This window comes from Callithrix jacchus, chromosome 22 (genome assembly GCF_049354715.1).
Source record: "Callithrix jacchus isolate 240 chromosome 22, calJac240_pri, whole genome shotgun sequence".
Lineage (NCBI taxonomy): Eukaryota > Metazoa > Chordata > Mammalia > Primates > Cebidae > Callithrix > Callithrix jacchus.
Window position 1 is genome coordinate 12,729,405 of NC_133523.1, and position 27,735 is coordinate 12,757,139.

The 27,735-nt window shown below is 55.1% G+C and overlaps 2 protein-coding genes, 1 long non-coding RNA gene and 1 pseudogene across 38 annotated transcripts in view; 1 reads left to right on the plus strand and 3 right to left on the minus strand.

The window, feature by feature from the left end:
- Positions 1-3,102: 3,102 nt before the first annotated feature.
- LOC144580852 (cytochrome c oxidase subunit NDUFA4 pseudogene) lies at positions 3,103-3,610 on the minus strand (annotated as a pseudogene).
- Positions 3,611-7,356: 3,746 nt separating this feature from the next.
- Positions 7,357-8,430, minus strand: LOC144580853 (uncharacterized). The gene is made up of 3 exons (XR_013531084.1): positions 8,345-8,430; positions 7,825-7,891; positions 7,357-7,487 (listed from the first exon to the last, which is right to left on the minus strand). It is a non-coding gene; the product is annotated as an uncharacterized LOC144580853 (long non-coding RNA).
- Positions 8,431-9,147: 717 nt separating this feature from the next.
- DCAF15 (DDB1 and CUL4 associated factor 15) lies at positions 9,148-16,704 on the plus strand. The gene is made up of 13 exons (XM_002761821.6): positions 9,148-9,283; positions 11,011-11,108; positions 11,197-11,332; positions 12,118-12,224; positions 12,328-12,467; positions 12,552-12,722; positions 14,627-15,061; positions 15,161-15,252; positions 15,346-15,474; positions 15,579-15,664; positions 15,882-15,986; positions 16,057-16,172; positions 16,507-16,704. Exons 1-13 carry the CDS (start codon positions 9,152-9,154, stop codon positions 16,560-16,562), a joined length of 1,803 nt encoding a protein of 600 aa, XP_002761867.3. The 5' UTR covers positions 9,148-9,151; the 3' UTR covers positions 16,563-16,704.
- A 338-nt stretch (positions 16,705-17,042) lies between these two features.
- RFX1 (regulatory factor X1) overlaps positions 17,043-27,735 on the minus strand; it is a 46,153-nt gene continuing 35,460 nt past the window's right edge. For 33 of the 36 annotated variants that reach the window (XM_078360739.1, XM_078360756.1, XM_078360744.1 and 30 more), the window contains 12 exons: positions 26,916-27,097; positions 25,138-25,257; positions 24,931-25,046; positions 22,394-22,512; positions 22,182-22,291; positions 21,466-21,617; positions 21,284-21,381; positions 19,380-19,529; positions 19,061-19,269; positions 18,643-18,796; positions 18,513-18,558; positions 17,043-18,371 (listed from right to left, as the gene is read on the minus strand). In XM_078360739.1, the coding sequence (XP_078216865.1) occupies positions 18,202-18,371; positions 18,513-18,558; positions 18,643-18,796; positions 19,061-19,269; positions 19,380-19,529; positions 21,284-21,381; positions 21,466-21,617; positions 22,182-22,291; positions 22,394-22,512; positions 24,931-25,046; positions 25,138-25,257; positions 26,916-27,097 (1,626 nt within the window). In that variant the 3' untranslated portion in view covers positions 17,043-18,201. Of the gene's footprint in view, positions 18,372-18,512; positions 18,559-18,642; positions 18,797-19,060; positions 19,270-19,379; positions 19,530-21,019; positions 21,382-21,465; positions 21,618-22,181; positions 22,292-22,393; positions 22,513-24,930; positions 25,047-25,137; positions 25,258-26,915; positions 27,098-27,735 lie in introns of those variants that run through there. The other 3 variants (XM_078360751.1, XM_035287527.3, XM_078360758.1) reach the window with 2 other exon arrangements.

Genomic DNA, 27,735 nt, shown 5'->3' on the forward strand with positions numbered 1-27,735 from the left:
TATGTGCCTGGTGTGTACTGGGCACAGTTGTGTGTGCGGGGACACAGCAGTCACTGTAGCAAAGTGGCCCACCTCTACCTCCACGGAGCTGGTGTTCTGATGATGGAGATAGACAATGAGTAAATACATAAACAGGATTTGAGAAATGCCACGAAGAAAAGGCAGGGAAGGGAAGAAAATATTACACCCGATAAGGAGTGAGGGAAGTTCTCTGAGGAAATGGCATTTGGGCCAAAATGTCATGATGGAGTAGAGTCCGAGACCATTTGGCCAACATGGTGAAACTCCGTGTCTACTAAAAAATACACACACACACAAAATTAGCCATTCGTGGTGATACGCACCTGTAATTCCTCCTACTGGGGAGGCTGAGGAAGGAGAATGGCTTGAGCCCAGGAGGCAGAGGTTGCAGTGAGCCAAGATCACTGCCCCTCAGCCTGGGTGACAGAACGAGACTCTGTCTAAAAAAAGACAGACAGAAAAAAAGGAAATGTATTGACATTTCCTTTCTAGAAGTCTGAAATCAAGGTGTTGGCAGCCTTGGTTTCGAATGGAGGTGTCTCCTGGCCTCTTACGTGGCTTCTAGTGGTTCCGGGCAATTCCTGGTGGTGTTTCCAGGTTTGCGGCCGCATCACTCTGACCGCGGCCTCACCTTCCACATGGTATTCGTCACTGAGCCTGTTTCTCCTCTCCTGTCTTTTATAAAGACACTGGTCGTTGGATTTAGCGTCCACCTGGTTAATCTAGGATAATCTCATCTCAAGGTCCTTAACTGAATTACATCTGCAAAGACCTGTTTTCCAAATCAGTTCACATTCACAGCGTCAGGGAGACAGGACATTTACCTATTTGAGGGCCACCATTCAAACCATGACATGGATTAACACGGGGAGAGATGATCTTGTGGGGAAAACATTGCATAATGATCTAACGATATTGATCATTTCCATATATTGAAACATACATATTGGCTAGCTCTGGGGGAAGACCCGCGTGGTTGTGGCGGGCGGTAAAGAAGGGCTTGCCGCAGGATATCCTCGGACATCTCTTTTTGTTTTGTTTTGAGACAGACTCTCGCTCTGTTGCCCAGGTTGGAGTGCAGTGGCGGGATCTCTGCTCACTGCCTCCGACCCTTGTGTTCAAGCCATTCTCACGTCTCAGCCTCCTGAGTGGGACTGTGGGCGTATGCCACCGTGCCCAGCTAATTTTTGTAGTTTTATTAGAGATGGGGTTTTGCCATGTTGGCCAGGCTGGTTTCAGACTCCTGACCTCAAGTGATCTGCCCTTCTTGGCCTCCCAAAGTGCTGGGATCACAGCTGTGGGTCACCACACCTGGCCAAGACTTCCCATATTTCTGATTTTGTGTCATTTTGTGGAAGATAATTTTCAGGACTCTCTCTTAATACACATAGGTATCTATTTACAAATAACACAATTGTACAGGTGCATTGAGACCACTCTTTCTAGACCATGAATTAAATCACACCTGGAAAATGGCCATAAAACAGGATGAGACAAGCAAATAGAACTAGACATTATGATTCATTTCCCAACCCGAATTTGGGGAACAGTAGCTTTGAACACAGAAAACCTTGGGCGCAGTCTTCTTGTGGTCCTAACTCCTAATTGCTTCCCTCTTATAGATTATCTCACTTTAATGCAGTAGTGATAGAAACTCAATGTTTTTTTTCTCAAGATGGAGTCTTGCTCTGTCACCCAGGCTGGAGTGCAGTGGTGGGTTCTCGGCTCACTGCAACCTCTGCCTCCCGGATTCAAGCAATTCTCCTGCCTCAGCCTCCTGAGTAGCTGGGATTACAGGCACCCACCACCATGCTGGCTAATTTTTGTATTTTTTATAGAGATGGGGTTTCACTATCTCTATAAAATTAAAAAAAAAAAAAATTAAGCAGGCAGGCAGATCATTTGTCAGGAGTACAAGACCAGCCTGGCCAACATGATGAAACCCTGTCTCTACCTAAAAAAACAAAAAGTAGCCAGGTGTGGTGGCACCCACCTATAGTCCCAGCTACTCAGAAGGCTGAGGCAGGAGAATCGCTTGAACCCAGGAGGTGGAGGTTGCAGTGAGCCACAATTTCACCACTGCATTCCAGGCTGGGCAACAGAGCAAGAAAACTCTGTCTCAAGAGAAAAGAAAGAAAAGGAAAGAAGAAATTGTAGAGATAGAAAGTCACCATTCGCTGGGCACAGTGGCTCAAATCACAACATTCTTGGAAGGCAAGGTGGGTGCATTGCTAGAGGCCCGGAGTTTCAGAGACCAGCCTGGGCAAGCCCCGTCTCTACCAAAAAAAAGAAAGAAAGAAAAAGCAGGCGTGGCAGCGTGTGTATTTGTAATCCCAGCTACTTGGGAGGCTACTGTGAGAGAATTCCCTGAGCCTGGAAAGTTGAGGGTACAGTGAGCTATGATCACACCAGCGAACTCCAGCCTGAGTGATAGAGTGAAACCCTGCCTCAAAAAACAAATCACCACTGAAACACCTTGATAATAACTGTAAGCGAGAGCCACTGAGGACTGCTGACATTAGTGGGTGAAACTTTTTTTTTTGAGATGGAGTTTCGCTGTTGTTACCCAGACTGGAGTGCAATGGCACGATCTCGGCTCACCGCAACCTCCGCCTCCTGGGTTCAAGCATTTCTCCCGCCTCAGCCTCCCGAGCAGCTTGGACTCCAGACGCGTGCCACCATGCCCAGCTAATTTTTGTATTTTTAGTAGAGACGGGGTTTAACCTTGTTGACCAGGATGGTCTCGATCTCTTGACCTCTTAATCCACCCGCCTCGGCCTCCCAAAGTGTTGGGATTAGGGGCGTGAGCCACCACGCCCGGCCCAAAAAATAAATCACCATTGAAACACCTTGATAATAATTGTAGGCAAGAGCCACTGAGGACTGCTGACATTAGTGGGTGAAACTTTATATATGTATACATTTTCTATCCTTCTTTTTCTTTTCTTTTCTTTTTTTTTTTTTGTTGAGACAGAATCTCGTTCACTCCCACAGGCTGGAGTGCAGTGGCACGATCTCAGCTCACTGCAACCTCCAACTCCTGGGTTCAAGTGAGCACATCAGGCTAATGCTTTTTTTTCCCAAGTTTCAGTTATTTATTCATTAGTGTAATCACCGATAGATGACATCAACATGATTTCATGCATTTAGAGAAGAAATATTTCCTGGTTCAGTGGAGAATTGTGTGGATGGCTTCTGGAGGACGGTCATTCTGAAGCAGATTTACATTCCATCTAGTAGTCTGGACGTTCTTCCTCCGCTCGCTGTAACCCACATTCACCGAGTAGAACCTGTATTGATCAATGCGACCCGGTTTGTTCCAGGACTCTGGGTTAGTCTTTCTGTCCCAACAAACATCTGGATTGAACAAGGCCGGAAGCAAGAGATACAGGGCTGCTCCACTCCCTCCAATAAATACAAAGAGGAGATCAAGCTCGGATGCTTCTTGGCCTGGCCTAAGATCTGGGGGAGCATGTCTGTGGCAGAGGCCTCTGGTTGGAAAGGAGAAAACCAACCTGGCCATCATCCTGCTTCTTATCTACAGCACGATTAGGTCCTGGCACACAGGTCCTAATTTAGAATTTAGGACTCTTCTGAGCTGCATGCCTCTGTACCTCCCAGTCCGCCATGCAGTGTGAGGGGTCTTATGTACCTGTGTGTGGACACACTCAGACCACTCATCCGAGTTCCAGCCACTCTACAAACAACAACTCCTTGGCTATTCCTCAGGTCCTGGAGAGGAGGAGAAGGAAGTGTAGGGTCCCAGGATCCCAGAGTGGGATCTAGAAGAGAGGGCATGTGGCTGGGCATAGTGGCTCACGCCTGTAATCCCAGCACTGTGGGAGGCCGAGGCGAGTGGATCACTTGAGGCCAGGAGCTCGAGACCAGCCTGGCCAACAGAGTGAAATCCTGTCTCTACTAAAAATATAAAAATTATCTGGGCGTGGTGGCGTACGCCTGTAATCCCAGCTATTCTAGAGGCTGAAGCAGGAGAATGGCTTGAACCCGGGAGGCGGAGGTTGCAGTGAGCGGAGATCAGGCCACTGCACTCCAGCCTGGGCAACAGAGTGAGACTCAACCACCTAAAAAAAAATTAAGGAAAAGAGAGGGCATGAGCTCTTGGATTGTCATGTCCTCTTGTTCTCGTTGGATGCCTGTCCTGGAGGAATGGACATACCCAGAGGGTGGCAAGAGTTTAGCTCCTGAGATGGTTTAAGTGCTGTATTCACCCGAAATTCATATGTTGAAATCCCAAGCCTGGCTTCGCACAGTGGCTCACGCCTGTGATCGCAGCACTTTGGGAGGTGAAGGTGGGATGATCCCTTGAAGCCAGAAATTCGAGACCAGCCTGGGCAACACAGCAAGAGCCCATTTCTATAAAAAATAATTTAAAAATTAGGCTGGGCACGGTGGCCTGCTCTTGTGATCCCAACACTTTGGGAGGCCAAGGTGCGCAGATCGTCTGAGGTCAGAAATTCAAGACCAGCCTAGATAACATGATGAAACCCCATCTCTATTAAAAATACAAAAATTAGCCAGGCATAGTGGCGGTGCCTGTAATCCCAGCTACTCAGGAAGCTGAGGCAGGAGAATCACTTGAACCCAGGAGACAGAGGTTGCAATGAGCTCAGTTGGTGCCACTGTACTCCAGCCTGGGTGACAGAGTGATACCCTGTCTCAAAAACAAAAAATAATAAGCTAAATAAAATTAAAATAAAGCATAATAGTAAATAAAGGTCTTTTTTTTTTTTTTTTTTGAGATGGAGTTGTCACCCTGGCTGGAGTGCTGTGGCGCAATCTAGGTTCCCACCAACCTCTGCCTGCTGCATTCAAGCGATTCTCCTGCCTCAGCCTCCGAAGTAGCTGGAAGTGCAGGCGCCGCACCACCGCGCCACCGCGCCAGGCTGATTTTTGTAGTAGAGACGGGGTTTCATAACGTTTGTCAGTTGACCTCGATCTCCTGACCTCATGATCCACCCGCCTCGGCCTCCCAAAGTGCTGGGATTACAAGTGTGAGCCACCGCGCCCAGCCAATAAAGGTCTTTTCTGAGTTCTGTGCGTGACCCCAGCAAATGATAAACCCTAAGAAGGGGTCACAGGAACTTTCCATGGCAGCCGGGAGTCCGGCTATTTGGGAGAATGCGGTGGGAGGATCACTCAGGCCTAGGAATGTGAGGCTGCAGAGAGCTATGACCATACCACACATACGTGTATGTGTTTGACTGACGTGGCCCAAACTGACTTCTCCCTGGTCTTCCTCACATAAGAAAATGGCAACTACGATTTTGCTAGATCTACTCAGATGCTAACGTCATCGCTGACTCCTCTCTCCTCGCCCCCATCCCAATATCCAGTCCATGAACACGACCCCATCAGCTCTGACTACGGCCACTTTTCTCCTCCCTTCCTCCCTTTCTCTCTCTCTCTTTCTTTCTGACAGAGTTTTGCTCTTGTTACCCAGGCTGGAGTGCAATGGCGTGACCTCAGCTCACCGCAACTTCTGCCTCCTGGGTTCAGGCAATTCTCCTGCCTCAGGCCCCCAAGTAGCTGGGATTACAGGAGTACGCCACCACACCAGGCTTTTTTTTTTTTCTGTTTTTAGTTGTTTAGGGGTTTCTCCATGTTGGTCAGTCTGACTTCCGGTGATCCACCTGCCTTGGCCTCCCAAAGTGCTGTGATTACAGGTGTGAGCCACTGAGCCCGGTCTTCTTTTCTTTTCTTTTCTTTTCTTTTCTTTCTTTCTTTCTTTCTTTCTTTCTTTCTTTCTTTCTTTCTTTCTTTCTTTCTTTTTCTTTCTTTCTTTCTTCTTTCTTTCTTTTTTTTTTTTGAGACGGAGTTTCACTCTTGTTACCCAGGCTGGAGTGCAATGGCACGATCTCGGCTCACCGCAACCTCTGCCTCCTGGGTTCAGACAATTCTCCTGCCTCAGCCTCCTGAGTAGCTGGGATTACAGGCATGCGCCACCATGCCCAGCTAATTTTTAGTATTTTTAGTAGAGATGGGGTTTCACCATGTTGACCAGGATGGTCTCGATCTCTTGACCTTGTGATCCACCCGCCTCGGCCTCCCAAAGTGCTGGGATTACAGGTGTGAGCCACCGTGCCCGGCCTCTTTTTATCTGTATTATTGTTTGTAAGACAGCATCTCACTCTGTTGCCCAGGCTGAAGTGCACTTGTGTGATCACAGCTTACCTGCGGCCTTGAATTCCTGATCTCAAGTGATCCTCCCACCTGAGCCTCCCAAGTAATTGGGAGTACAGGCTGACGCCCTCATGCTAATTTTTAAATTTTTTGTAGAGGCAGGATCTCACTATGTTGCCCGGGCTGGTCTCCAGCCATCAAGGGAGACTTCAAGCAATCCTCCCACTCAAGCCATCCTCCTACCTCGGTCTTCCAAAGCACTGGGATTACAGGCCAGAGCCACTGCGGCCAGCCTTCTCCATTTTCAGTGCTAATAACCAAATCGAAATCAGCATCACCTGCCCTCCTAGCTTCCGCAAGACTATTCCTGCTCCCATCCTCATCCCCTCAAACTGTCCACACATAGCCGTCATAATAACATCCTCCCCCGCTCTTTTAAAAGAACTTTGAGTTTATTTATTTATTTACTGAAGCAGAGTCTTGCTCTGTTGCCCAGGCTGGAGTGCAGTGGCCCGATCATGGCTCACTGCAATCTCTGCCTTCCGGGTTGAAGCTATTCCTGTGCCTCGGCCTCCTGAGTAGCTGGGATTATAGGCACCCACTACCATGCCCAGCTAATTTTGTGTTCTTAGTCCAGACAGGGTTTCACCATGTTGGCCAGGCTGATCTCAAACCCTTGGCCTCCCCAAGTGTTCAGATTATAGGTGTGAGCCATGGCACCCAGCCACTTTGAATCTTGAAACAACTTTATCTTTATTTTTAATTGTATTATTGTTATTATTAGCGACAGGATCTCTGGTCTGTCATCCAGGTTGGAATACAGTGGTGCAATCACAGCTCACTGTAACTTCAAACTCCAAACTCCTGGGCTCAAGGGATCCTCCTGCCTCAGCCTCCTGAGTACATAGGAATACAGACGTGCTACCACTCCCGACTAATGAAAAAAATCTTTTTCTTTTGTAGAGACAGGTCTCGGTAGTTGCCAAGGCTGGTCAAATTCTTCCCCTCAAGCAATCTTCCTGTCTCAGCCTTCTGAAGTGCTGGGATTACAGGTGTGAGCCACTGTGCCCAGCCTGAAACAATTCCACATTTTCAGAAGATCTCCAAAGAAGGTACAGAGAGTTCTTTTATTCTCTTCACCCAATTTCCTCTAATTTTTTCTGGTTTTGGGTTTTGTTTTGAGACAGGATCTCACGCTGTCACCCAGGCTGGAACACTGTGGCTCAATCTCTGCTCACTGTAGCCTCGAGCTCCCAGGCTCACATGATCCTTCCACCTCAGCCTCCTCTGCAGCTGGGACCACAGGTTCACACCACCACACGCTGCTAATTAAAAAAAAAAAAAGTTTTGTAGAGAAGGGGGTCTCCCTATGTTACCCAGGCTGGTCCCGATTTCCTGGGCTCAAGCCATCCTCTCACCTCGGCCTAAATTCCTTTAGTCTTAACGTTTTGCATAACTATGGTACATTTGTCACATCTAAGAGATTAACTAACTTTGGAACAGTGCTATTCACTGAATGACAGACTTCATTTGAATTTCACGAGTGTCCCCTGATGGGGGGGATCGCTTGAGGTCGGGAGTTTGCAAGCAGCCTGGGCGACATAGTGAGACCCGTCTCAAAAAAAAAAAAATTTTTTTAATGGAGATAATAAAAGTACCTACCTTCTAGATTGTTCAGAGGATTAAATGAGCTGACCACGGGTGGGGGTTCACACCTGTCATCCCAACACTTTGGGAAGAAGAGGTGGGAGGATTACATGAGCCCAGAATTTGGAGACCAGCCTGAACAACCTGGTGAAACTCCGTCTCTACAAAAAATTAGGCTGGGTGCGGTGGCTCATGCCTATAATTCCAGCACTTTGGGAGGCTGAGGCAGGTGGATCACTTGAGGTTAGGAGTTTGAGACCAGCCTGGCCAACATAGTGAAACCCCATCTCTTATACTGAAAATACAAAAAACTAGCCAGGTGTGGTGGCGCATGCCTGCAGTCCCAGCTACTTGGGAGGCTGAGGCAGAAGAATCTCTTGAATCCGGGAGGCGGAGGTTACAGTGAGCCAAGATCGCGCCACTGTACTCCAGCCTGGGGGACAAAAACGAGACTGTCTAAAAAGAAAAAAAATAGCCGGGTGGTGGTGTGTGTCTGTGGTCCCGGCTACATGGGAGGTTGAGGTGGGAGGATCACCTGAGCCCGGGGTGGAGGCTGCAGTGAGCCATGATTGCGCCACTGCACTCCAGCCTGGGTGACAAAGGGAGATCTGTCAAAAAAAGAAAATAAACGAGTTAATGCACACGAATATGATGCACGGAGCTGGCATTCAACAATTGGTTTTTTTTCGCCATCATCTGCATAATGGGCACAACAGAGCCCTGCCACATCGAACTGTTTAAGCTCAGAACCGTGTCTGTCACACGTAAAGCGATACATGATTGACGCTATCATTACCACCACCATGCTCCCACCAATCCGCCCAACGGAAACAAGCTTTCATCGAATCCCATCGTTTTTTCCCTTTTTTAAAATCTCTTTCCTCGGCCTAAGCATGGTCGTCAGGCCTTTGCCCACCCAGACCGGGAGTGGGCAAACCCTGGCTGAGGATTCGAGCCCTGGTGGACCGCAGGATCCCATCGCCCCGCCCAAGGGCCTGGACCGCCGGTGGTCTCCATGGAAACCCGCTAGCCACAGGGGGCGTGACGCCGTCGAGACAGACGGAGATATTCACCTATTAAATTAAAGTTTTCTGGGCTAGACGAACAAATGGGACCTCTGAGTGGTGCATCCTTAAGGTAGGGCGGGAATACGGCAAAGAGCCGCCGAGGCTGTTACTGTCTCTACCAATCAAGAGTCGACGCGGCTTTGATGGACAGGCATAGCGCGAGTGCGGGCTTTCACCCAACCGGCGGGCCGCTGTCCCGAGAAAGGACCAATGAGGAGGCGGCAGGGGTGGGGCGAAGGGGCCGGTTGCTCCGGAAGTGGAGGGAGGGGGTGAAAATGGCGCCCAGCTCGAAATCGGAGCGGAACAGCGGGGCTGGGAGCGGCGGCGGCGGCCCCGGGGGAGCCGGGGGGAAGCGGGCAGCGGGGCGGCGGCGGGAGCACGTCCTCAAGCAGCTGGAGCGGGTCAAGGTGAGGCCCGGAGCCGGAGTGGGGAGCGCACCGGAGAATGAGGAGTAGGGACTAGGGAGGCGGAGGAAGGAGGGCGTTCGCGGGGTGAGGGGTTGGGGGCGGGGACCCAGGGGAGGGGGCTCGGATGAGGGGCCTGGGCGGGGCCCGGGGGAGAAGACTTGGATGGAAGGGGCTCAGGCGGGGGCCTGGATGCTGGAGGTTGTGTCGGGTGACCGGCAAAGGGGCTTGGATGGAGGGGGTTGGAGTGGGTTGGGGGCGGGGCCCCGGGGAGGGGGTGAGGAGGGAGGCGACCCCAGAGGCCGCAGGGAGAATCAGGAGGAGGGGAGCGATCCAGGTTCAGATCCATTTTTCAAAGTCCTACTCTCCTGGCCCCTCGGTAATGGAACCTTCCCGCCCCCTTTGCAGAGCCCCTGCCGCTGGCTTTGGGCTTCCTCCGCCTGGTGTTCCTCTCCCTGCCCGAGCTCCGACCACACAGGAGCTGGGAGTTCCTGTACCTGGGTGGGCCTCCCCCATTGAAGGTGGGAGCTCCCTGGATAGGGCTGAGTCTTCCCCCCGCAGAGTGGGAGTTACTGAAGCAGTCTCTGTCTCCTCCATCAGACTGGGAACTCCCAGAGCTGGGAGACGATGTCTCTCTCCCCTATCAATTTGGGAGCTCTGAAGGGCAGAAATGTGAATCTCCTGCAGGTGGGGAGTAACTGGGACAAAGCCGTGTCTCTGTGGACAGGGACTGTGCCTTCTTCCTGAGGCTGATAACTTCCCAAGGGCAGAGCTGTGTCTCCCCCTTTTGACTGGGAGCTCCCTGGGCTGGGACAGTCTCCGCCTTTAGCCTGGGAGCTCCATTGGGCTTGGCTGTGGTTCCGCCCTTAGCTTGAAAGCTCCTTGGGCAGGGATTGTGCCTCCCCTCTCGGGCTGGGCCTGGTTGACCTGCCTGTTTCCTCCATCAGACAGACCTCTGAGACCTCCTTGAGGGCAGGGCTGTCTCCCATCAGGGAGCTTCCCAGACAGGACTCATCCCATCAGATTGTAATGTCTTGAAGGCAGAGCTGTGTTTCCCCAGTCAGCCTGGGTAGCAAGACTGAGGCTGCTCTGATATCCCTGTGCCTGGCTTGTGCCTGTCAGTCCACCCACATCCTTCCATGGTGAGGTTTAGGGGTTGAGGCATTCCACTGGAAGGTGGCAGTTAATTGGGAAGGGGGATTTGGGTCACTGGTTAGGCTCACCCTTCTATCTGCCTCCACTGGCCTTCAGCAGAGGCCAGAGCTGCCCTGGGGAGCAGGAGCCCCCTTGTTTGAAGGCTGGTGGGTTGGGGACAGATGGGTGCAGGTCAGGACCTCATCCCAGCCTCCTTTAATAGGATGAATACCCACAGCTTAGGGACAGCCTTCAGGGAGGGAAGCAGGTGGCCTAGCGTGGGGCAGGGTGACTGGGGAGCCTTCTTTAGGTGGTGATGCTGGGCTTAGGCAGGAGGGACCTGAGGCTGAAGTGGTGTGGAACTGCAAGCGTGGTGTGGGTCCCTGGTGGAGATGGAGGCTCAAGCGAGGTCCACCTGGTTTCAGTGTCGCCGGTCTGCCTTGGCTGTTCCCACCTTCCAGAGCTTGGCCTCCTTTTGACCATTCCATGGGCTAGGCTGGGCTGGATCCGTTGAGAGCTGCTCTGCGTCTCTCCCTTGGGTGAGGGGCTGGGGGCTGCAGGTGGAGCCTGAAGTGCCCCGACCACCCCTTCCCCAGATCAGTGGGCAGCTCTCCCCTCGCCTCTTCCGGAAGCTGCCTCCGAGGGTCTGTGTGTCCCTCAAGAATATCGTGGATGAGGACTTCCTCTATGCAGGGTGAGGCTGGGTCCGGGCCAGGGGGGCAGCTGGGCGAGGGTGGCGGGCTTGCCCTGACCTGGCTGCTGTGCCCTCTCCACCCCCACAGACACATCTTCCTGGGCTTCTCCAAATGCGGCCGCTACGTCCTCTCCTACACCAGCAGCAGTGGGGATGACGACTTCTCCTTCTACATCTACCATCTGTACTGGTGGGAGTTCAACGTCCACAGCAAGCTCAAGCTGGTAGGGCCAGGCCCTCCCCCATGGGAGGCTTCAGCACCAGGCTGGCCCTTCAGATAGCATGGCCCAGGACACAGCACCCGCTGAGCCTCAGATTCCTTGGGTGTAAAATGATCATCGTGTACTCATGGGGTTATTGTCAGGATTCTGTTTGTTAGGTCCAACCACATGAAATTACCAGGGCCAGGCCTGGTGGCTTATGCCTATAGTCCCACCACTTTGGGAGACTGAGGTGGGTGGATCACCTGAGGTCAGGAGTTTGAGACCAGCCTGGTGGACATGGTGAAACCCTGTCTCTACTTAAAATATAAAATTAGCAGGGCATGACGCACGCACCTGTAATCCCAACTACTCTGGAGGCTGCGGCAGGAGAAGCACTTAGAACCCAGGAGGCAGAGGTTGCAGTGAGCCAAGATTGCACCACTGCACTCCAGCCTAGGCTACAGAGTGAGACTCTGTCTCAAAAAAAAATTATAATTTTTATGGTTCAAAAAAAGGGCAATTCCATTTGGTTCCACACAGCCTCTGAAACTATAGACCCTGTTGGCCCAGGCCAGTTAGCTTTATTAGGACCAAGCCACCTGGCTTTAGCTTTGATCCTTGACTCCTGGAACCCCTGCTCCCAGGAGCTGGGTGGCTGTAACCTCAGCATATGTGTGAACTCAGCTGAATGGGCTTCAGGGCGGGCTGGGCTTGGGACCAGTGCCTGGCGCAGTCTCCACTGAGACAGCGTTCCCAGCGGCTGCATCCCACCGTGGCCTGGTACTGACTCTGAATGTGCCTCGCAGGTCCGCCAGGTCCGGCTCTTCCAGGACGAGGAGATCTACAGCGACCTGTACCTGACCGTATGCGAATGGCCCAGCGATGCCTCTAAGGTCATCGTCTTCGGCTTCAAGTGAGACTCGGGTCCTGGGGGAGCCATGGCTGGGTGGGGCTGGGGGTGTGCAATGGGGGCCCCCAGGCGCCGACCAGGCCGCTGAGGGTGTGCCGGCCCCCAGCACCCGCTCAGCTAACGGGATGCTCATGAACATGATGATGATGAGCGATGAGAACCACCGTGACATCTATGTCAGCACCGTGGCCGTGCCACCGCCGGGCCGCTGTGCTGCTTGCCAGGATGCCAGCCGGGCCCACCCAGGTGAGGGGGTGAGGGTGGCCTGTCCCCCTCCCCTCCGCCCCCCTGCTCTGGGCCGAGCGTGAGCTACTGTGGCATGTGTTGTAGGAGACCCGAACGCACAGTGCCTGCGGCATGGCTTTATGCTGCACACCAAGTACCAGGTGGTCTACCCCTTCCCCACCTTCCAGCCTGCCTTCCAGCTCAAGAAGGACCAGGTGGTGCTGCTCAACACCAGCTACTCCCTGGTGGCCTGTGCCGTCTCTGTCCACTCAGCAGGTAGGCCCTGGGGGCTCATGGCAGCCCGGCAGTGCGTGAGGCCAGCCTCTCCCTACCCCACCACACAGACGAGGGACCCCAGGCACAGAGAGGTAGAGCCTGCTCCCCCAGGTCACACAGCCTGGGCGCAGGAATGCAGGGGTCCAAATGTGGCCACGCCCTCCACAGCCCTGCCTGAGGGATCTTTCCCGTGGCTGAGATGTCCCATATCTTCGTTGTCCACCATGGCTGCCTCCAGGAGCCACTTGGAATGTGGCTCATGTGACCGAGGAACCGAGCTTTTGTTACTTTGTTTTTTTTTTTGAGATGGAGTCTTGCTCTGTCATCTAGACTGGAGTACAGAGGCATGATCTCCACTTACTGCAGCCTCCACCTCCCAGGCTCAAGAGATTCTCATGCCTCAGCCTCCCTAATAGCTGGGATTATAGGCACCTGCCATCACACCTGGCTAATTTTTGTATTTTTAGTAGAGACAGGGTTTCACCAAGTTGGTCAGGCTGGTCTCAAACTCCTGACCTCAAGGGATCCACTCACCTCAACCTCCCAAAGTGATGGGATAATAGGGCCCAGCCTGCGATGGATTTCACTGTAGATATGTTGAAGTAACCACAGGCGGCTATCGGCTGCTGTGCTGGAGGGAAGCGCTCTTTTCTCTGAAAAAGAGAAACACTCTTGATACCTCGGGGCGCGGTTAATGGGCAGGCGCTTGCTTTACATCTTTGACGTAGTAAAGATGCCAGTGAAAACCACAAGATGGCCCTTGACAGTGACAGATGTTAAGAGGCTGGATTATGCTACCTGCTGGCAGCAATGGGAGGGAGGGGACGCTAGGGGCCACTTGGCAACAGAATTGTGACTGTGATGGACCCAGCTGCCCTGTGCCCAGGTCTCTCCCACTGGGTCCGTATGTCTAGGGCTGCTCAGGGGGAGCTGGGGGCCAACTGAAGAACCCTCCCTGGGGATTGGGGAGTGAGTTAGAAGGTGGGAGGCATTGGGGGCATCTGTGGAGCAGCAGTGAAGGTCCCTGTGTGTACATCCATGGAGCATGTGTCAGAAGACATCTTAGGCCAGGCACGGTGGCTCATGCCTGTAATCCCAGCACTTTGGGAGGCTGAGGTGGGCGGATCAGCTGAGGTCAGGGAGTTCAAGACCAGCCTGACCAACGTGGAGAAACCCTGACTCTACTAAAAATACAAAATTAGCCGGGCGTGGTGGCGCATTACTGTAATGCCAGCTACTTAGGAGGCTGAGGCAGGAGAATCTCTTAAACCTGGGAGGTGGAGGTTGTGGTGAGCCAAGATTGTGCCATCACACTCCAGCCTGGGCAAAAAGAGTGAAACTCTGTCTCAGGGAAAAAAAAAAAGAAAGAAAGAAAAAGAAGGGCTTGATGCCTGCGTGGTTTACTCACGCCCTGTAATCCCAACACCTTGGGAGGCCGAGGCGGGTGGATCACAAAGTCAGGAGTTCGAGACCAGCTTGACCAACATGGTGAAACGCTGTCTCTACTAAAAATATAAATAGCCGGGCATGGTGGCACACGCCTGTAGTCCCAGCTACTTGGGAGGCTGAGGCAGGCGAATCACTTGAACCAGGAGGCAGAGGTTGCAGTGAGATGAGATCACCACACTGCGCTCCAGCCTGGGCAACAAGAATGAAACTCTGTCTCAAAAAAAATAAAAGGGGGATTTGAATGAACTTCTGCACGCATGTGTGCGTGGTGTGCATGTGCAGAAAGGTCTTTCCCCTTCTGGGTATTTCAGACTGATCTCAGCATAGCCAGGTGTCCTAGAAGTATCTCCTTAAGGTGGGTTTCTGAGAACCTCTGGGGACACTGAGCAAGGCTGGGAGTGCCCCAGACCTGAACAGGTTCACTGACACTTCTCCACCCCCATCTCTTCTTCCAGGTGACAGGAGTTTCTGCCAAATCCTGTATGACCACAGCACCTGCCCCCCAGCGCCTGCCAGCCCCCCTGAGCCCGAGAGCCCAGAGGTGCCCCCTGCCCTCCCCAGCTTCTGCCCTGACACGGCCCCAGCCCGTTCCTCTGGGTCTCCTGAGCCCTCACCCGCCATCGCCAAAGCCAAGGAGTTTGTGGCTGACATCTTTCGCCGGGCCAAAGAGGCCAAGGGCGGGGCCCCTGAGGAAGCCCGGCCTGCCCCGTGCCCAGGACCCTCTGGCAGCCGCTGCCGTGCTCACTCTGAGGCCCTAGCCCTGGGTGGGGAGGCAGCACCCCGGGACAGCCCCTCTGCCTCAGAGGTGCCTGCCCCTGAGCCTGGTTATGTCAATTACACCAAGCTGTACTATGTGCTGGAGTCTGGAGAGGGGACGGAGCCGGAGGATGGTGAGTGGGGAGCAGGCCTGCGGCAGGGCCTGGGATGGGAAGGCCAACCCAGGGGGCCCTGGCCTCCCTCCACCCCACCCCCACTTCCTGCCTCCCCAGAGTTCGAGGACGACAAGATCTCTCTGCCCTTCGTGGTGACCGATCTTCATGGCCGAAACCTGCGGCCCATGCGGGAGCGGACTGCTGTCCAGGTGGGTGCAGGCAGTGGGCAGGCCGAGGGCAGCCCCAGGGAACTGCTGGGGGGTGGTTGGCACTATCCTCTGTGCCTGCCCCCTCACCCACAGGGCCAGTACCTGACAGTGGAGCAGCTCACGCTGGACTTCGAATATGTCATCAATGAGGTCATCCGCCATGATGCCACCTGGGGCCACCAGTTCTGTTCTTTCAGCGACTACGACATAGTCATTCTAGAGGTGGGCCCAGGGCGGGCAAGGTGGGTCTAGGGCCTCCCGTACTCTGGGTCATGCTCAGGAGGAGCTGGTGTTGTCCCCCCCCCCCCCCCCCCCCCCCGCTCCAGGTCTGCCCAGAAACCAACCAGGTCCTCATCAACATTGGCCTGCTGCTCCTGGCCTTCCCGTCTCCCACAGAGGAGGGCCAGCTCCGGTGAGCACAGGGACCCTGCCCTCCTCGTCCACCAGGGGGGCTGCTTGCAGACACTTCAGGGTGGGGGCATGGGGATGGGAGAAGGCTCTCCCTCTGCCACAACCTGGCTGGGCCCCTCCATAGCTGCTCCAAAGACAAAAACCCCTCAAGGTGGCATGGGGCGTGGTTCAGGAGCCAGGCCGTCCCAGCGCTTGACCTCTGTCCCTCTCCACTGCAGACCAAAGACCTATCACACCAGCCTCAAGGTAGCATGGGACCTCAACACAGGCATCTTCGAGACAGTCAGTGTGGGTGACCTCACCGAGGTCAAAGGGCAGACCAGGTGAGGCAGGGCTGGGGGGCAGGGTCGGGGCAGCCAGGCCATGAGAGCCACTCACCCCCTGGCCCCGCAGCGGCAGCGTCTGGAGCTCCTACCGCAAGAGCTGCGTGGACATGGTCATGAAGTGGCTGGTGCCTGAGAGCAGCGGCCGCTATGTGAACAGGATGACCAACGAGGCGCTGCACAAAGGTGGGGCTCAGCAACTCCGCCATGGTCAGTGCCCCCAAAGACACTTGCCCTCAGCCAGGCACTGATTGCTGAGTGCTGATGAAATGGGTGGGAAGGCTGGAATCGGGGTGAGGAGAGGGCGGGCCAGGCCAGGCCAAGCCAGGCCCAGCTCAGGGGCCCTGAAGGTGTCGGGCCTGGGAGCAGGTCACTGCTGCTTGCTGCAGACTAGAGGTGGAGGACAACTCAGCAGGGTCCCTGCCTTCTGGAACCTTCTGGGCCAGAAGCGAATCAGGTGAGGGTGCAGCCTCAGGGCCGGACAGGAGGCTCCATGCCTTGTCCTCACCTGTCCCTGCAGGGTGCTCCCTGAAGGTTTTGGCAGACAGCGAGCGATACACGTGGATCGTGCTGTGAGGGCCGGGCCGCCCTGGACACTGACTCCAACTACCTCCCCGGGTGGCCCGCCGGCCCACCAACCGATGACCGGCACTAGTGTTAGGCTGCGGAACAGGGCTGGGCGGGGCCGCCCCTGGTGGCCTGAGGGTCTGGACACTTTATTTATGCCTATTTAAGTTGGGAAGGGGCCGAGAGAGGGTGCCCCCTGCCCCACCAGCCCGAGTGCCCCCCTTCACCCCGAGCTGGGCATGGGCCTGGCCCCTCATGCATTTGCCCTTTTCCTTGGCTACAGCTGTGGACATTGCCCTCGGGGAGGCCAAATGGACCCGTTTACCCCGCCTTTCCACCTCCAGCCTCCAGCCTCCCCCACCCAAGCCGTCAACCCCCTGGCCATCCCCACTCCGTTCTTAATGTAATAAATGTTTTAATTTCTGAACCTCCTTGAGGCCCTGTAACTGCAGCCCGGAGCCCCCGCCCCAAAGCCTGGCGAGTCAGCAGTAGGCAAATACCACAGCGGAATTTATTGTTTTAAGAAACTACAAAAAGGTAGAAAACAGCTCGGCACACTAGACTACCACACATGTGGACACTCGCCGCCGGGAGAGGGAGCCTGTGGGCTCGGGGACTGGGCAGGGCTGCCCCAAAAGCTGTAGCACGCGGAGCACACAAAATAGTGGTTTTTATACAATAGGTCAGATTGCCTTTTTTTTCTTTTTCTTGCCATAAACATCTATCTCACAGGTTGAAAACACCGAGAAAACTGGAACAGATAAGGCCATGATGGTTGGAAAAAAACCCAACAAGTTACCAACTCCGCTCGGGCGGCGCTCACGAATCGCACAAGTCATGGGGGCAGGGGGTGCACGGCACGGAGGAGCACGGTCTCCGGGAACATAGCACAGAGAAGGTTCCATTACAAACCAGCGGCAGATAGCGGGGCGCGGGGGCTGTGGTGTGTGGGCATTCCCCGGCCCCGTGGCTCTTTGGAAGCTGGAGGCCATGCCCCTGCCGCCTTCCTCCCAGCCAGGCCGGGCAGTGCCCCCTTCTCGGGCTTGGGGGCAAGGGAGGGCCCAGTGCTGGAGCAGATGCGACACCCACGGCTTTAATTGCACTTAATACCAAGAAGGGGAAGCAGTGGGGTTGTGGGACTGGGGCGGGAGTATTGGGGTTGCTGCTGACAGTTGGGGGTCCCCAGGTGACGCCCACCTGCGCCGGCCCGGGGCTCAGGGCTGGGCCCAGGACAGGCTGTGCAAAGCCAGCGAGCTGAATAAGTTAACAGTTACGCATGGGAGGGGGCCTGCCTGCCGGCCCCCTGGGGTGGTGGGAGGATGGGGCTGGGGGGTAAGATGCTGCGGCCTGTGGGGGATGGGGGGGTGGGGCAAGGGGCCGAGCTGGATGCCCAGCGGGGCACCTGGGCACGCGTCGGGTTCCTTAAGGCACGTCTTTTGTGTCAAGAGTTTGCAGCTGCGGCTCCACCCAGCCCGCTGATTGTGCCGGCCCCATGGGGGAGGGGGGCCCCCCCCCCGACCTTTCCTGTCTCGGAGGCCCCCTCCCTGCCCTGGCAGAGGCTGGAGCGGTGACCACGAAGCCACAGAAGCTGTGAGGGACCCTGGTGTGGAGGGGTGGCGGGGACAGGTAGGATGGGGAGGCCAAGGGTTTAGCTGGATGGCAGCGCCTGCACGAAGAGGCCACGCGGGTCAGTCCGCGCCAGCTTAGCCGGCGGCTCCAGGGCCTCTGGGCCCAGCGCGGGAGACTCGCTACCGGCCGCCAGCGAGATGTCCTGCGGCAGCTCGTCCTCGCTCTCCTCCTCCTCTTCCTCCTCCTCGTCTGGGGGCACAGGGACCAAGTCGGGCTCGGGGTGGGGTAGCGACGTCCCCGGGGCCCCGCGGCTTCCTCCTCCACCCTAGCCCCTCCGTTGTCTGCCACCCCCACGACCCCGCGCCCTGGGTGGGAAGACGCTTCACCTACCTTTGTCGGGGTCCAGGGGATTCAGGGAGGTGGCCAGATTGGCGAACTAGAGGGAAGAGAGAAGAAAAAGGGTGAGGGTCCTGCCGCCTGGCACTCCACTCGCACGGCCCCAGTTCCCTGCTGTGCGCACCTCGCCCATGACGGCGATGGGGGTTTCGCCCTTGGCCTGGGCTACACGGTGCTCGATCAGGTAGTACATGTACTCGTCGTAAAGCAGCCGAATGAGGTGGAAGGAACCGAAGCTGGCCGCGCTACGCAGGGTCAGGTCACGTATCACCATGGAGCTGGGGAGGGCAACGGAGAGAAGACAGTCAGACCCTGCCCCGCCCAACTCCTTGTCCCCTCCTCACCACGATGTGCCCGGCCTCACACCAGCTCAGCGACTCAGCCTGGATCCCGCAGACTTCCCTGGGGCGAACATGGTAGAGAGTCCAGGGCCCCAGCCAGCCCGCCTGCAGGCTCGGGTCTTTGTAGAAGAGTACCTGAGCCCCCCAGGGACGCGGGGACTTCCCTGGTGCCGCCCAGGCCCGATCCCACCGCAAGCGCACCTGTAGAAGGACCACTTGAGGAGGAAGAGTTTGGCGGCCTTGGGGAAGCCGGCGCTGCCCTGGTAGGGCTTGAGCACCTGGCTCACCACACCGTCCAGCCAGGCCGCCCACTGCTCCAGCGAGTTCTGCTGCTGCAGCGTCACCTTGAAGTCCTGCTCCAGCCGCTGCACCACGCGGTCCTCGCAGCGGCACACCCACGAGGCCTGTTCCTGGGACACAGCGGGCGGACGGGCAGGTGCCCGGTGCTCAGCCGCCATCACCCCGGCCTGGAGCGCCCCGCCGGACTGCCCCTCGCTCACCCGCTCCGCCCCGCGCTCACCTGCACATTGGCGAAGTCCACGCGGTTGAGGTCGCTCAGCATCTGATTGATCTGCGCAGTGTTCTGCAGCACAGCGCGTGCTGCCTGCGCCAGGTGGTTGAGAGACGTGTAGCGCCGCAGTGTCTGCGCGAAGGCGCCGGCTGCGGCCACCTGCGTGCAGGGATGGGGGGCTTGCTGCTTCTGAGGAACCCCAGCCCGCCAGCCCTAGCCCCACCTCGCTGCAACCTCTCCAAGCCTGTTTACTTTTTGCTAAAAAGGGAGGGATGTGCCTTGCTACTTCTGTTGGAAGACAGAAGGGTTGGAACCTTCAAACTTTGGGTGTACCCTCACAAGCACCGCCCCTCTCCCCAATTCAATTTATTGTGTTCTGACTAGAGCACAGTATTTAAAAATTTATTATTTTTTAAAAAAATAACAATTGAGACAGGGTCTCGCCATGTTGCCAGACTGGTCTCAAACTTCTGGCTTCAAGTCATCCTCCTGCCTCTGCCTCCCAAACTGTTGGGACTGAGCCACCAGCGGGAAAGAGCCAGTTTTTTTTTTTAGACGGAGTCATGCTCTGTTGCCCAGGCTGGAGTGCAGTGGTGCGATCTCAGCTCACTGCAACCTCAAGTGACTCTCCTGCCTCAGCCTCCTGAGTGAGTGGGATTACGGGTGCCCGCCACCACACCCAGCTGATTTTTGTATTTTTTAAAAACTATTATGCCCTACATATTTGTATGATTTTTGTATTTTTAGTAAAGATGGGTTTTCACCATGTTGACCAGGCTGGTCTCGAACTCCTGACCTCATGATCTGCCTGTCTTGCCTCCCAAAGTGCTGGGATTACAGGCTGAGACACTGCGCCCGTTTTTTTTTTTTTGTTTTTTGTTTTTTTAAGGAAAGTACACAATAGAAAATACGGAGGGCACTGCGGTAGAAAGGGTAAACACTGCTTTGATAAACGTTTCATTTTCTTTTTTCTTTTTTTTTTTGAGACTGAGTCTCAGAAATCTCCCTCTGTCGCCCAGGCTGGAGTGCAGTGACACAATCTCAACTCACTGCAACCTCCGCCTCCCAGGTTCAAGAGATTCTTGTGCCTCCTGAGGAGCTGGGACCACAGGCACACACCACTATGCAAGGCTAATTTTAATATTTTAAGTAGAGATGGGGTTTCACCACGTTGGCCAGGCTGGTCTCGAGTGATCTGACCTCATCATCTGCCCGCCTCGCCTCCCAAAGTGCTGGGATTACGGTGTGAGCCACTGCGCCCCGCCTCGTTTTCTTTCACACTCTGGAATCTCAGCTTGGGAGAGGACAGGGGTTTTGTCCGCCTGGTTCATTGCAGTGTATGAGGAGGCTGGGTGAATACATGAGTGGAGTCTTGCCGGTTCTTCTGATGGGTCTGCTCCTGGTTTGGCGTCTGCTGTCTCCGCAGGCCCGTCTCTGCCCTGTGTCCAGTGGCGGCTTTCTGTTTTATTTTGTGGCCCAAGCACATCCCACCAAACTCCTAACATCTAAGTAGTCAGCAAATGTGCAGTATTGATGAAAACGGCAAGTATTATGTTTCCCTGCAGATGCTGTTGACTTTCTGAAGCGTTATCTATTTCTGTACACCTGAGGCACTTTCTAGCAAGGCTTGTCTGAACAGGGAACTACTGTACATTTGCAGCTGGTTTTTATTTTTTAAAGATGCTGTGTTGAGTACAATAACACCACAAAAAGCCTGCATTTCAGAAGTGGGTGCCGGAGGACACAGGTTTATAAAGATGACATCCAGGGCACTCCCCAAGGCAGAGACTTCCCCTTTCCTGACGGGCAGCATCCCCAAAACAGGCATGGGAACAAATCTCACTGCCATTGGGAGCAGAGGAGAGGAGGCCTGAGCCCCAGAGCTAGGAGGAAGGGACCCTCCACACCCTCACCTTCACCCGAAGCATCTCCTCGGGGATGTTGACCATGGCGTGGGTGAGCCAGCTCTCCAGGCTCTTCGCAAAGTTCCGGATTGCTTGGGTCAAGGCACCTGTGGGTGGAGGCAGTGGGGGGTGGCAGTCAGGGAAGGGTGGGCATGTGGGTGCCGGGGGTGCTGAGGAGGCGGAGCACTCACTGGGGATGGGCCGCAGCACATCAGGGATGAGAATTTCCACCAGGCCCTGGTATAGCACATTGTCACAGTGCTTGGTCCATTGGAGCACGGGCTCGAACTTGGAGAGGAGCACCAGGATGGCTTTGGGCAGCCGCTTCTCGGCCTCGTCATGCCTGTGGGTACCCACCCAACCCCGGGTCACTGGGGCACTCTGTGTTTCTACTCCCAGCGTCAGAAGGCACAGGTACCCCCTTATCCCACCCTGGGTCACTGGAGCACTCCATGGTCCTGTCCCAAGTGCTATAAAGGCACAAGTATACCCTGTCCCCAAGCCAGGGTCACTGGGGCAGTCTGTGGCCCTGACCCCGGTGTCAGAAGCACACAGGTACCCCCATCCTCCACCCAGGGTCAGGTAAGCACCCCCTGCCTCCCAAGGATCTCCAGGGTCCGGCTGGCACAGGCACAAGGGGTGGGATGGGATCCAGGAGTCAAACAGATCCCAGAACCCGCCACTCCAGGGAGGAGATGGTGCCGTGCCCCACGCCTGGGCTTGGTCAGGCACGCCACCCCTGGCCCTGAGCGTCGGGCAGTTACACACACACATTCTACACAGTAAGGGGCATGTGCACCCCACAAACTGCAGGGGACAAGCAGGCGCCCCAACCCTGGGTGTCAAAATCAACTGGGGTCACGCCCTCCTCCCACCTCGCCCTTCCCATGTGCTGGGCAGCACTCACACAGCCAGTGGCGGTGCCTCGCTGGGCTGGCTGAGGTTGTACCTCCAGAAGGTCTTCCACAGCGTCTCCACTAGGGTGAACTGCAGGTTCACCATGACATCGACGATGGCCTGTGGCAGAGGCAGAGGCTCAGGGAGACTGGGGGGCAGTGTGGCCCTCTCATGCCTGTGGCCTCTCCACCGCCCGCTCGCCTGCCCACCTGGCCGCCCTACCTCACAGTGTTCCCGGTACAGGACCTGGAAGGCTTTGATATCCCCGGGTCCAACACCCTCGGGCAGCACCTTGCCCTGGAGGTCGAGCTCTGTGAAGTCAGGGAGGCTCCGAGAGGCATCTGGGGGCCAGAAAAAACCATCAGGCCCTTCATCCTGCCTGCCGGCCCACCCTGGGGTCCTACTGAGTTGTCATCACCTTCCCACCAGGCCGGGGTCCCCCATGTGCCTGTGAGGGATAAGGCATGGTGGGGGGGAAGGGGGGGAAGTGCCTGGCGAGGGGTCCAGGACAGGGAGAACTTGAGAGCCCACGCTCCTCTGGCAGAGAGGAGAGGACAGGAGGGTCTTGTACCAGCCCTGTCTGCTGAGTGGCGGCACTGTACCAGCCCTCAGGACATGGACCTCTGAGTCACGGCTGAAACTCTGCACCCACCTGGCCAGGGAGTGGGTGGCCCCCAGGGTGCAGTCAGGACCACAGGACTCTGCCCCCAAGTGGGGACTAGCCATGGACAGTCACCCTGGGGATGCCCCTCGACTCTGCCAGAAGAATTGTTCTCCACCCTCCCCTAGGTCCCCAGGCACAGATGGGACACGTAGGAGGACCTCGAGACCTCCTGAGCAGATGAGGAAATGAGTTGCTGCGTGCTCAGGATTGAGGATGTGTGGCTGGACTATGGGCTCCAAGGGTTTGCTTGTTTACTTAGCATCCTTTGGCCTTGTTTTCATGGATTTTTACTTTGTCTTTTTCTTTAAAAAAAAAAAAAGGAAGGGATGGATCTTGCTATGTTGCCCAGTCTGGTCTCAAACTCCTGCACAAGCAATTTTTCCTGCCTTGGCCTTCCAAGGCCATGGTCGGGGGGAAGGGGGGGAGTGCCTGGCAAGGGGTCCAGGACAGGGAGAACTTGAGAGCCCATGCTCCTCTGGCAGAGAGGAGAGGACAGGAGGGTCTTGTACCAGCCTTGCCTGTCTGCTGAGTGGCGGCACTGTACCAGCCCTCAGGACATGGACCTCTGAGTCCCGGCTGAAATCCTGCACCCACCTGGCCAGGGTGGCCCCCAGGGTGCAGTCAGGACCACAGGACTCTGCATTTTGGCCTTCCAAAATGCTGGGATTCCACGCATGAGCCACTGTACCCAGCCTTTTTTATTTTCTTGAGACAGAGTTTCACTCACTCTGTCATCCAGGCTGGAGTGTAATGGCCTGATCTTGGCTCACTGCAACCTCCACCTCCCTAGTTCAAGCAGTTCTCCTGCCTCAGCCTCCTGAGTAGCTGGAATTAGAGGCACCCACCACCATGCCTGGCTTATTTTGGTATTTTTAGTAGAGACAGAGTTTCACCATGTTGGCCAGGCTGGTCTCGAACTCTTGACCTCAAGCGATTCCTCCTGCCTCGGCCTCCCCAAGTGCTGGGATTACAGATGTGAGCCACTGCACCTGGCCTCTTTTTTTTTTTTTAAAGCTTACTTTTAGAAACACTGGGTACATGCCTGCCTTCTTGGCGAGTGAGTGGTCCTAGAATGGCACTTGCCCCCTCTCCCTATGGATATCATGGCTGTGGGATAGCTGGATGGGAAAAGGAGTGGCCCTCACAGGACTCACGAAGGAGGAGGACCTGCCTGTCATATCTCTAACAAGTAACCATGACCATCTGGGTAGGATCTGAAATCTCACATAGGCCAGGTGCGGTGGCTCAGGCCTGTAATCCCAGCACTTTGGGAGGCCAAGCAGGGAGAATCACTTGAGGTCAGGAGTTGAAGACCAGCCTGGCCAATGTGGTGAAACCCCATCTCCACTAAAAAATACCAAAATTAGCCGAGCGTGGTGGCACATGCCTATAGTCCCAGCTACTCAGGAGGCTGAGGCAGGAGAATTGCTTGAACCCAGGAGGCGGAGGTTGCAGTGAGCCAGGATGGTGCCATTGCATTCTAGCCTCAGCAACAGAGAGAATCTGTCTCAAAAAATAAGAACAAAAATTAAAAAATAAAATCTCAGTCAGGTGCAGTGGCTCACACCTGCACTTTGGGAGGCCGAGGCAGGCGGATCACGAATTCAGGAGTTCGAGATCAGCCTGACCAACATGGTAAAAACCCGTCTCTACTAAAAATTAAAAAAATTAGCTGTGGGTGGGTGGTGGCAGGTGCCTTGTAATCCCAGCTACTCAGGAGGCTGAGGCAGGAGAAATCGCTTGAACCTGGGAGGCGGAGATTGCAGTGAGCTGAGATCAGGCCATTACACTCCAGCCTGGGTGACAGAGCGAGACTCCCCCTCAAATAAAATAAAATAAAATCTCATGTAGCAAAAAGGGGATTGAGTGGGGAGCTCAAAGCCCCAGAGAAATGCTTTGCATTTAAAGAAATGAGAATCTACCTTGAAGAAAAATTCTGGAGACAGAATTGTCACTGTGGATGGAGACTGTGATGTCTCACGCAACCCCTACTGGTCCTCAGGCATCTCTCACCAAGCCCTCCCCTGGCTCAGAGGCTGCTGGCTGCCACCTGGCTTTGGGAACTGCCTGCACAGGTGGGGGCGGGAGCTCTCACCCAGGAACTGCTGGTACTGCTGCACCTGTGCACTGATGTCCGACAGCCCCGTGCTCTGCTGCTGCCCTACCGCCACGCCGTTGGTCATGCCTTCCATCTTCTGGATGGGCTTGAGCCTGGAGGAGAATGGGCAGGCGGGACAGCTGGGGGATGGCCTGCGTGTCCTTCCCTGCCTGCCCTGCCCCGGGTCCAGCCCTGCCCTCGTACCTCTGCTTCTGCGAGAAGGGCTGGCCCCGCATAGCCATGTGCTGCTGGTCTTCCATCAGCCGCAGCAGGGGTGAGCTGGCCTTGATTCGCAGGCCATAGTAGTGGTACTTGGAGTTGCCCCTGGGAGGAAGGTGGAGGGTAAGGGCTGGGCTGGGGGTCTGCTGGCTGGCAGGGTATGGAGTGCCTCACAGCACACCCATCTCCTCTATTAGGGGCACAGATGGAGAGAGCCCTGCCCTGCAGAGCCGGGGGTGCTGTACTGAAGAGGCACAGGGGCAGCGGGTATCAGTGACTGAATGGGGTGACGCTGAACCTGGAAACAGGAACCAAGAGATGAGCAGGGGGCAGCCATAGGGTTGCAAAGGAAAGGAAGAGAGGGGCAGGTTCATGGGATGGCTCCTGTTCCTTCCCACGTGAATTCACTGATTCACAGCCTCTGATTAAGCACTGACTGGGTTCAACCCCGCATCATCAAGGTAGGAGCATTGCAGACGGACCAGAACATTTGAAATAAGTCATGTAAATGGCACGTGCGGGCTGAGTGTGGTGACTCATGGCTGTAATCCCATCACTTTCGGAGGCCAAGGCAGGTGGATCACTTGAGGACAGGAGTTCGAGACGAGCCTGGTCAACATAGCGAAACCCTGTCTCTGCTAAAAATAATTTTTTTTTTTTAGAGACAGAGTCTCACACTGTCACCCAGGCTGGAGTGCAGTGGTGTGCTCTCAGCTTCACTGCAGCCTCTGCCTCCTGGGTTCAAGCGATTCTCCTGTCTCAGCCTCCTCAGTAGCTGGGATTACAGGTGCCTGCCACCATGCTCGACTAATTTTTTGTGTTTTTAGTAGAGATGGGGTTTCACCATGTTAGCCAGGATGGTCTCAATCTTCTGATCTTGTGATCCGTACATATCGGCCTCCCAAAGTGCTTGAATTACAGGCATCAGCCACCTCACCTGGCTGCTAAAAATATTTTTTGAAAATTAGCTGGGCTAGCCAGGTGCGGTGGCTCATGCCTGTAATCCCAGCACTTTGGGAGGCCGAGGTGGGCAGATCACAAGGTCAGGAGTTTGAGACCAGCCTGGCCAACATAATGAAGCCTCATCTCTACTAAAAATATAAAAATTAGCCAGGCATGGTGGTGCCTGCCTGTGATCCCAGCTACTCAGAAGGCTGAGGCAGGAGAACTGCTTGAACCCAGCGGGTGGAGGTTACAGTGAACCAAGATCAAACCGCTGCACTCCAGCCTGGGCGACAGAGTAAGACTCCATCTCAAAAAAAAAAAAAAAAAAATTAGCTGGGCATGGTTGTGCATTGCTTGTAAGTCCCAAGCTACTCAAGATGCTGAAGCTACTCCAGAGAATTGCTTGAACCCGGGGGGAGCAGATGTTTTGGTGAGCCGAGATTGAGTCACTGCACTCCAGCCTGGATCACAGAGTGAGACTGTCTCCCCCCAAAAAAAAAAAAAAAAAAAATGCAGGTGTGAGGGTGCTCATGGCTAAGGGGCAAAATGAAGCAGGGTTGGGGGTGACAGGCGGGGGACAGAGGAAGGCTGCAGTTTTAGTTGAGGCCGCCAGGGGGTGTGTGAGTAGGATGGGGTAGAAGCACATGAGGTGGAAGGTACCGCCAGTGCAAAGGCCCTGGGGTGGGAGTCAGCGGGTGTGTCGAGGAGTCTTGTGGAGGCGGTGGGGATGGGCTGGGCTGGGCTGGAGTGCCAGAGATGACCTGGAGTGGGGGTGGTTCTCATTGTGCCCCCCGATTCCCCAGGGGCACCACCCCTACCTGGTGCCCAGACGGCGGGTTCGCAGGCCCATGAAGACGGAGCGGATGAGCTTGCCGAAGGAGGCGGCGTTGACGGGCTCCAGCTTCTGCTCCTGGCAGTGCAGAAGGTAGTGGCAGTAGAGGGTGCTCCGTGGCAGACTCACGCCCTCGGCCGTCTCATAGTTGTCCAAGAGCCACTGGACCTGGGGCCGGAGGGAGATGGGAGAGCACCAGTCAGAGGTGCTTCCGCCATCTCTGAGTGCTGTGGCTGAGTTCCCTGTATCGACTTCCAGCTGGGATCCTGACAGCCACGCTCACCAGAAGTTAGCACATCCTACTGCCATCCTCCCCAGGAACTACGTCCCACAGAACTCTCCAGAACTGCACTGTTCTATACACTTGCCACGTGCAGCTAGTTAAAAACATTAAGGGACGGGCACAGTGGCTTGCCCCTTATAGTTCCAGCACTTTGAGAGGCTAAGGTGGGAGGATCACTTGAGCCCACCCTGGGGAACATAGGGAGACCTGGTCTCTACCAAAGAATTTAAAAAAAAATTAGCCAGTGTCAGCCAGGCACAGTGGCTCATGCCAGTAATCCCAGCACTTTGGAAGGCTGAGACACGTGGATCACTTGAGGTCAGGAGCTCGAAACCAGCCTGGTGACCATGGAGAAACCCTGTCTCTACTAAAAATACAAAAAAAAAAAAAAAAAAAAATGAGCCAGGTGCAATGGCACATGCCTGTAGTCCCAGCTACTCAGGAGGCTGAGGCAGGAGAATTGCTTGAAACTAGGAGGCAGAGGTTGCAGTGAACCGAGATTTTGCTACTGCAAGACTACAAC

Excerpts from the sequence above, each read along its gene's own strand:
- DCAF15 (XM_002761821.6), top strand. The coding sequence starts at position 9,152 with ATGGCGCCCAGCTCGAAATCGGAGCGGAACAGCGGGGCTGGGAGCGGC. Across the intron at positions 15,253-15,345 it reads GGGAGCGGACTGCTGTCCAG|GGCCAGTACCTGACAGTGGA; the intron begins GTGGGTGCAGGC and ends CCTCACCCACAG. Across the intron at positions 16,173-16,506 it reads CAACGAGGCGCTGCACAAAG|GGTGCTCCCTGAAGGTTTTG; the intron begins GTGGGGCTCAGC and ends CTGTCCCTGCAG.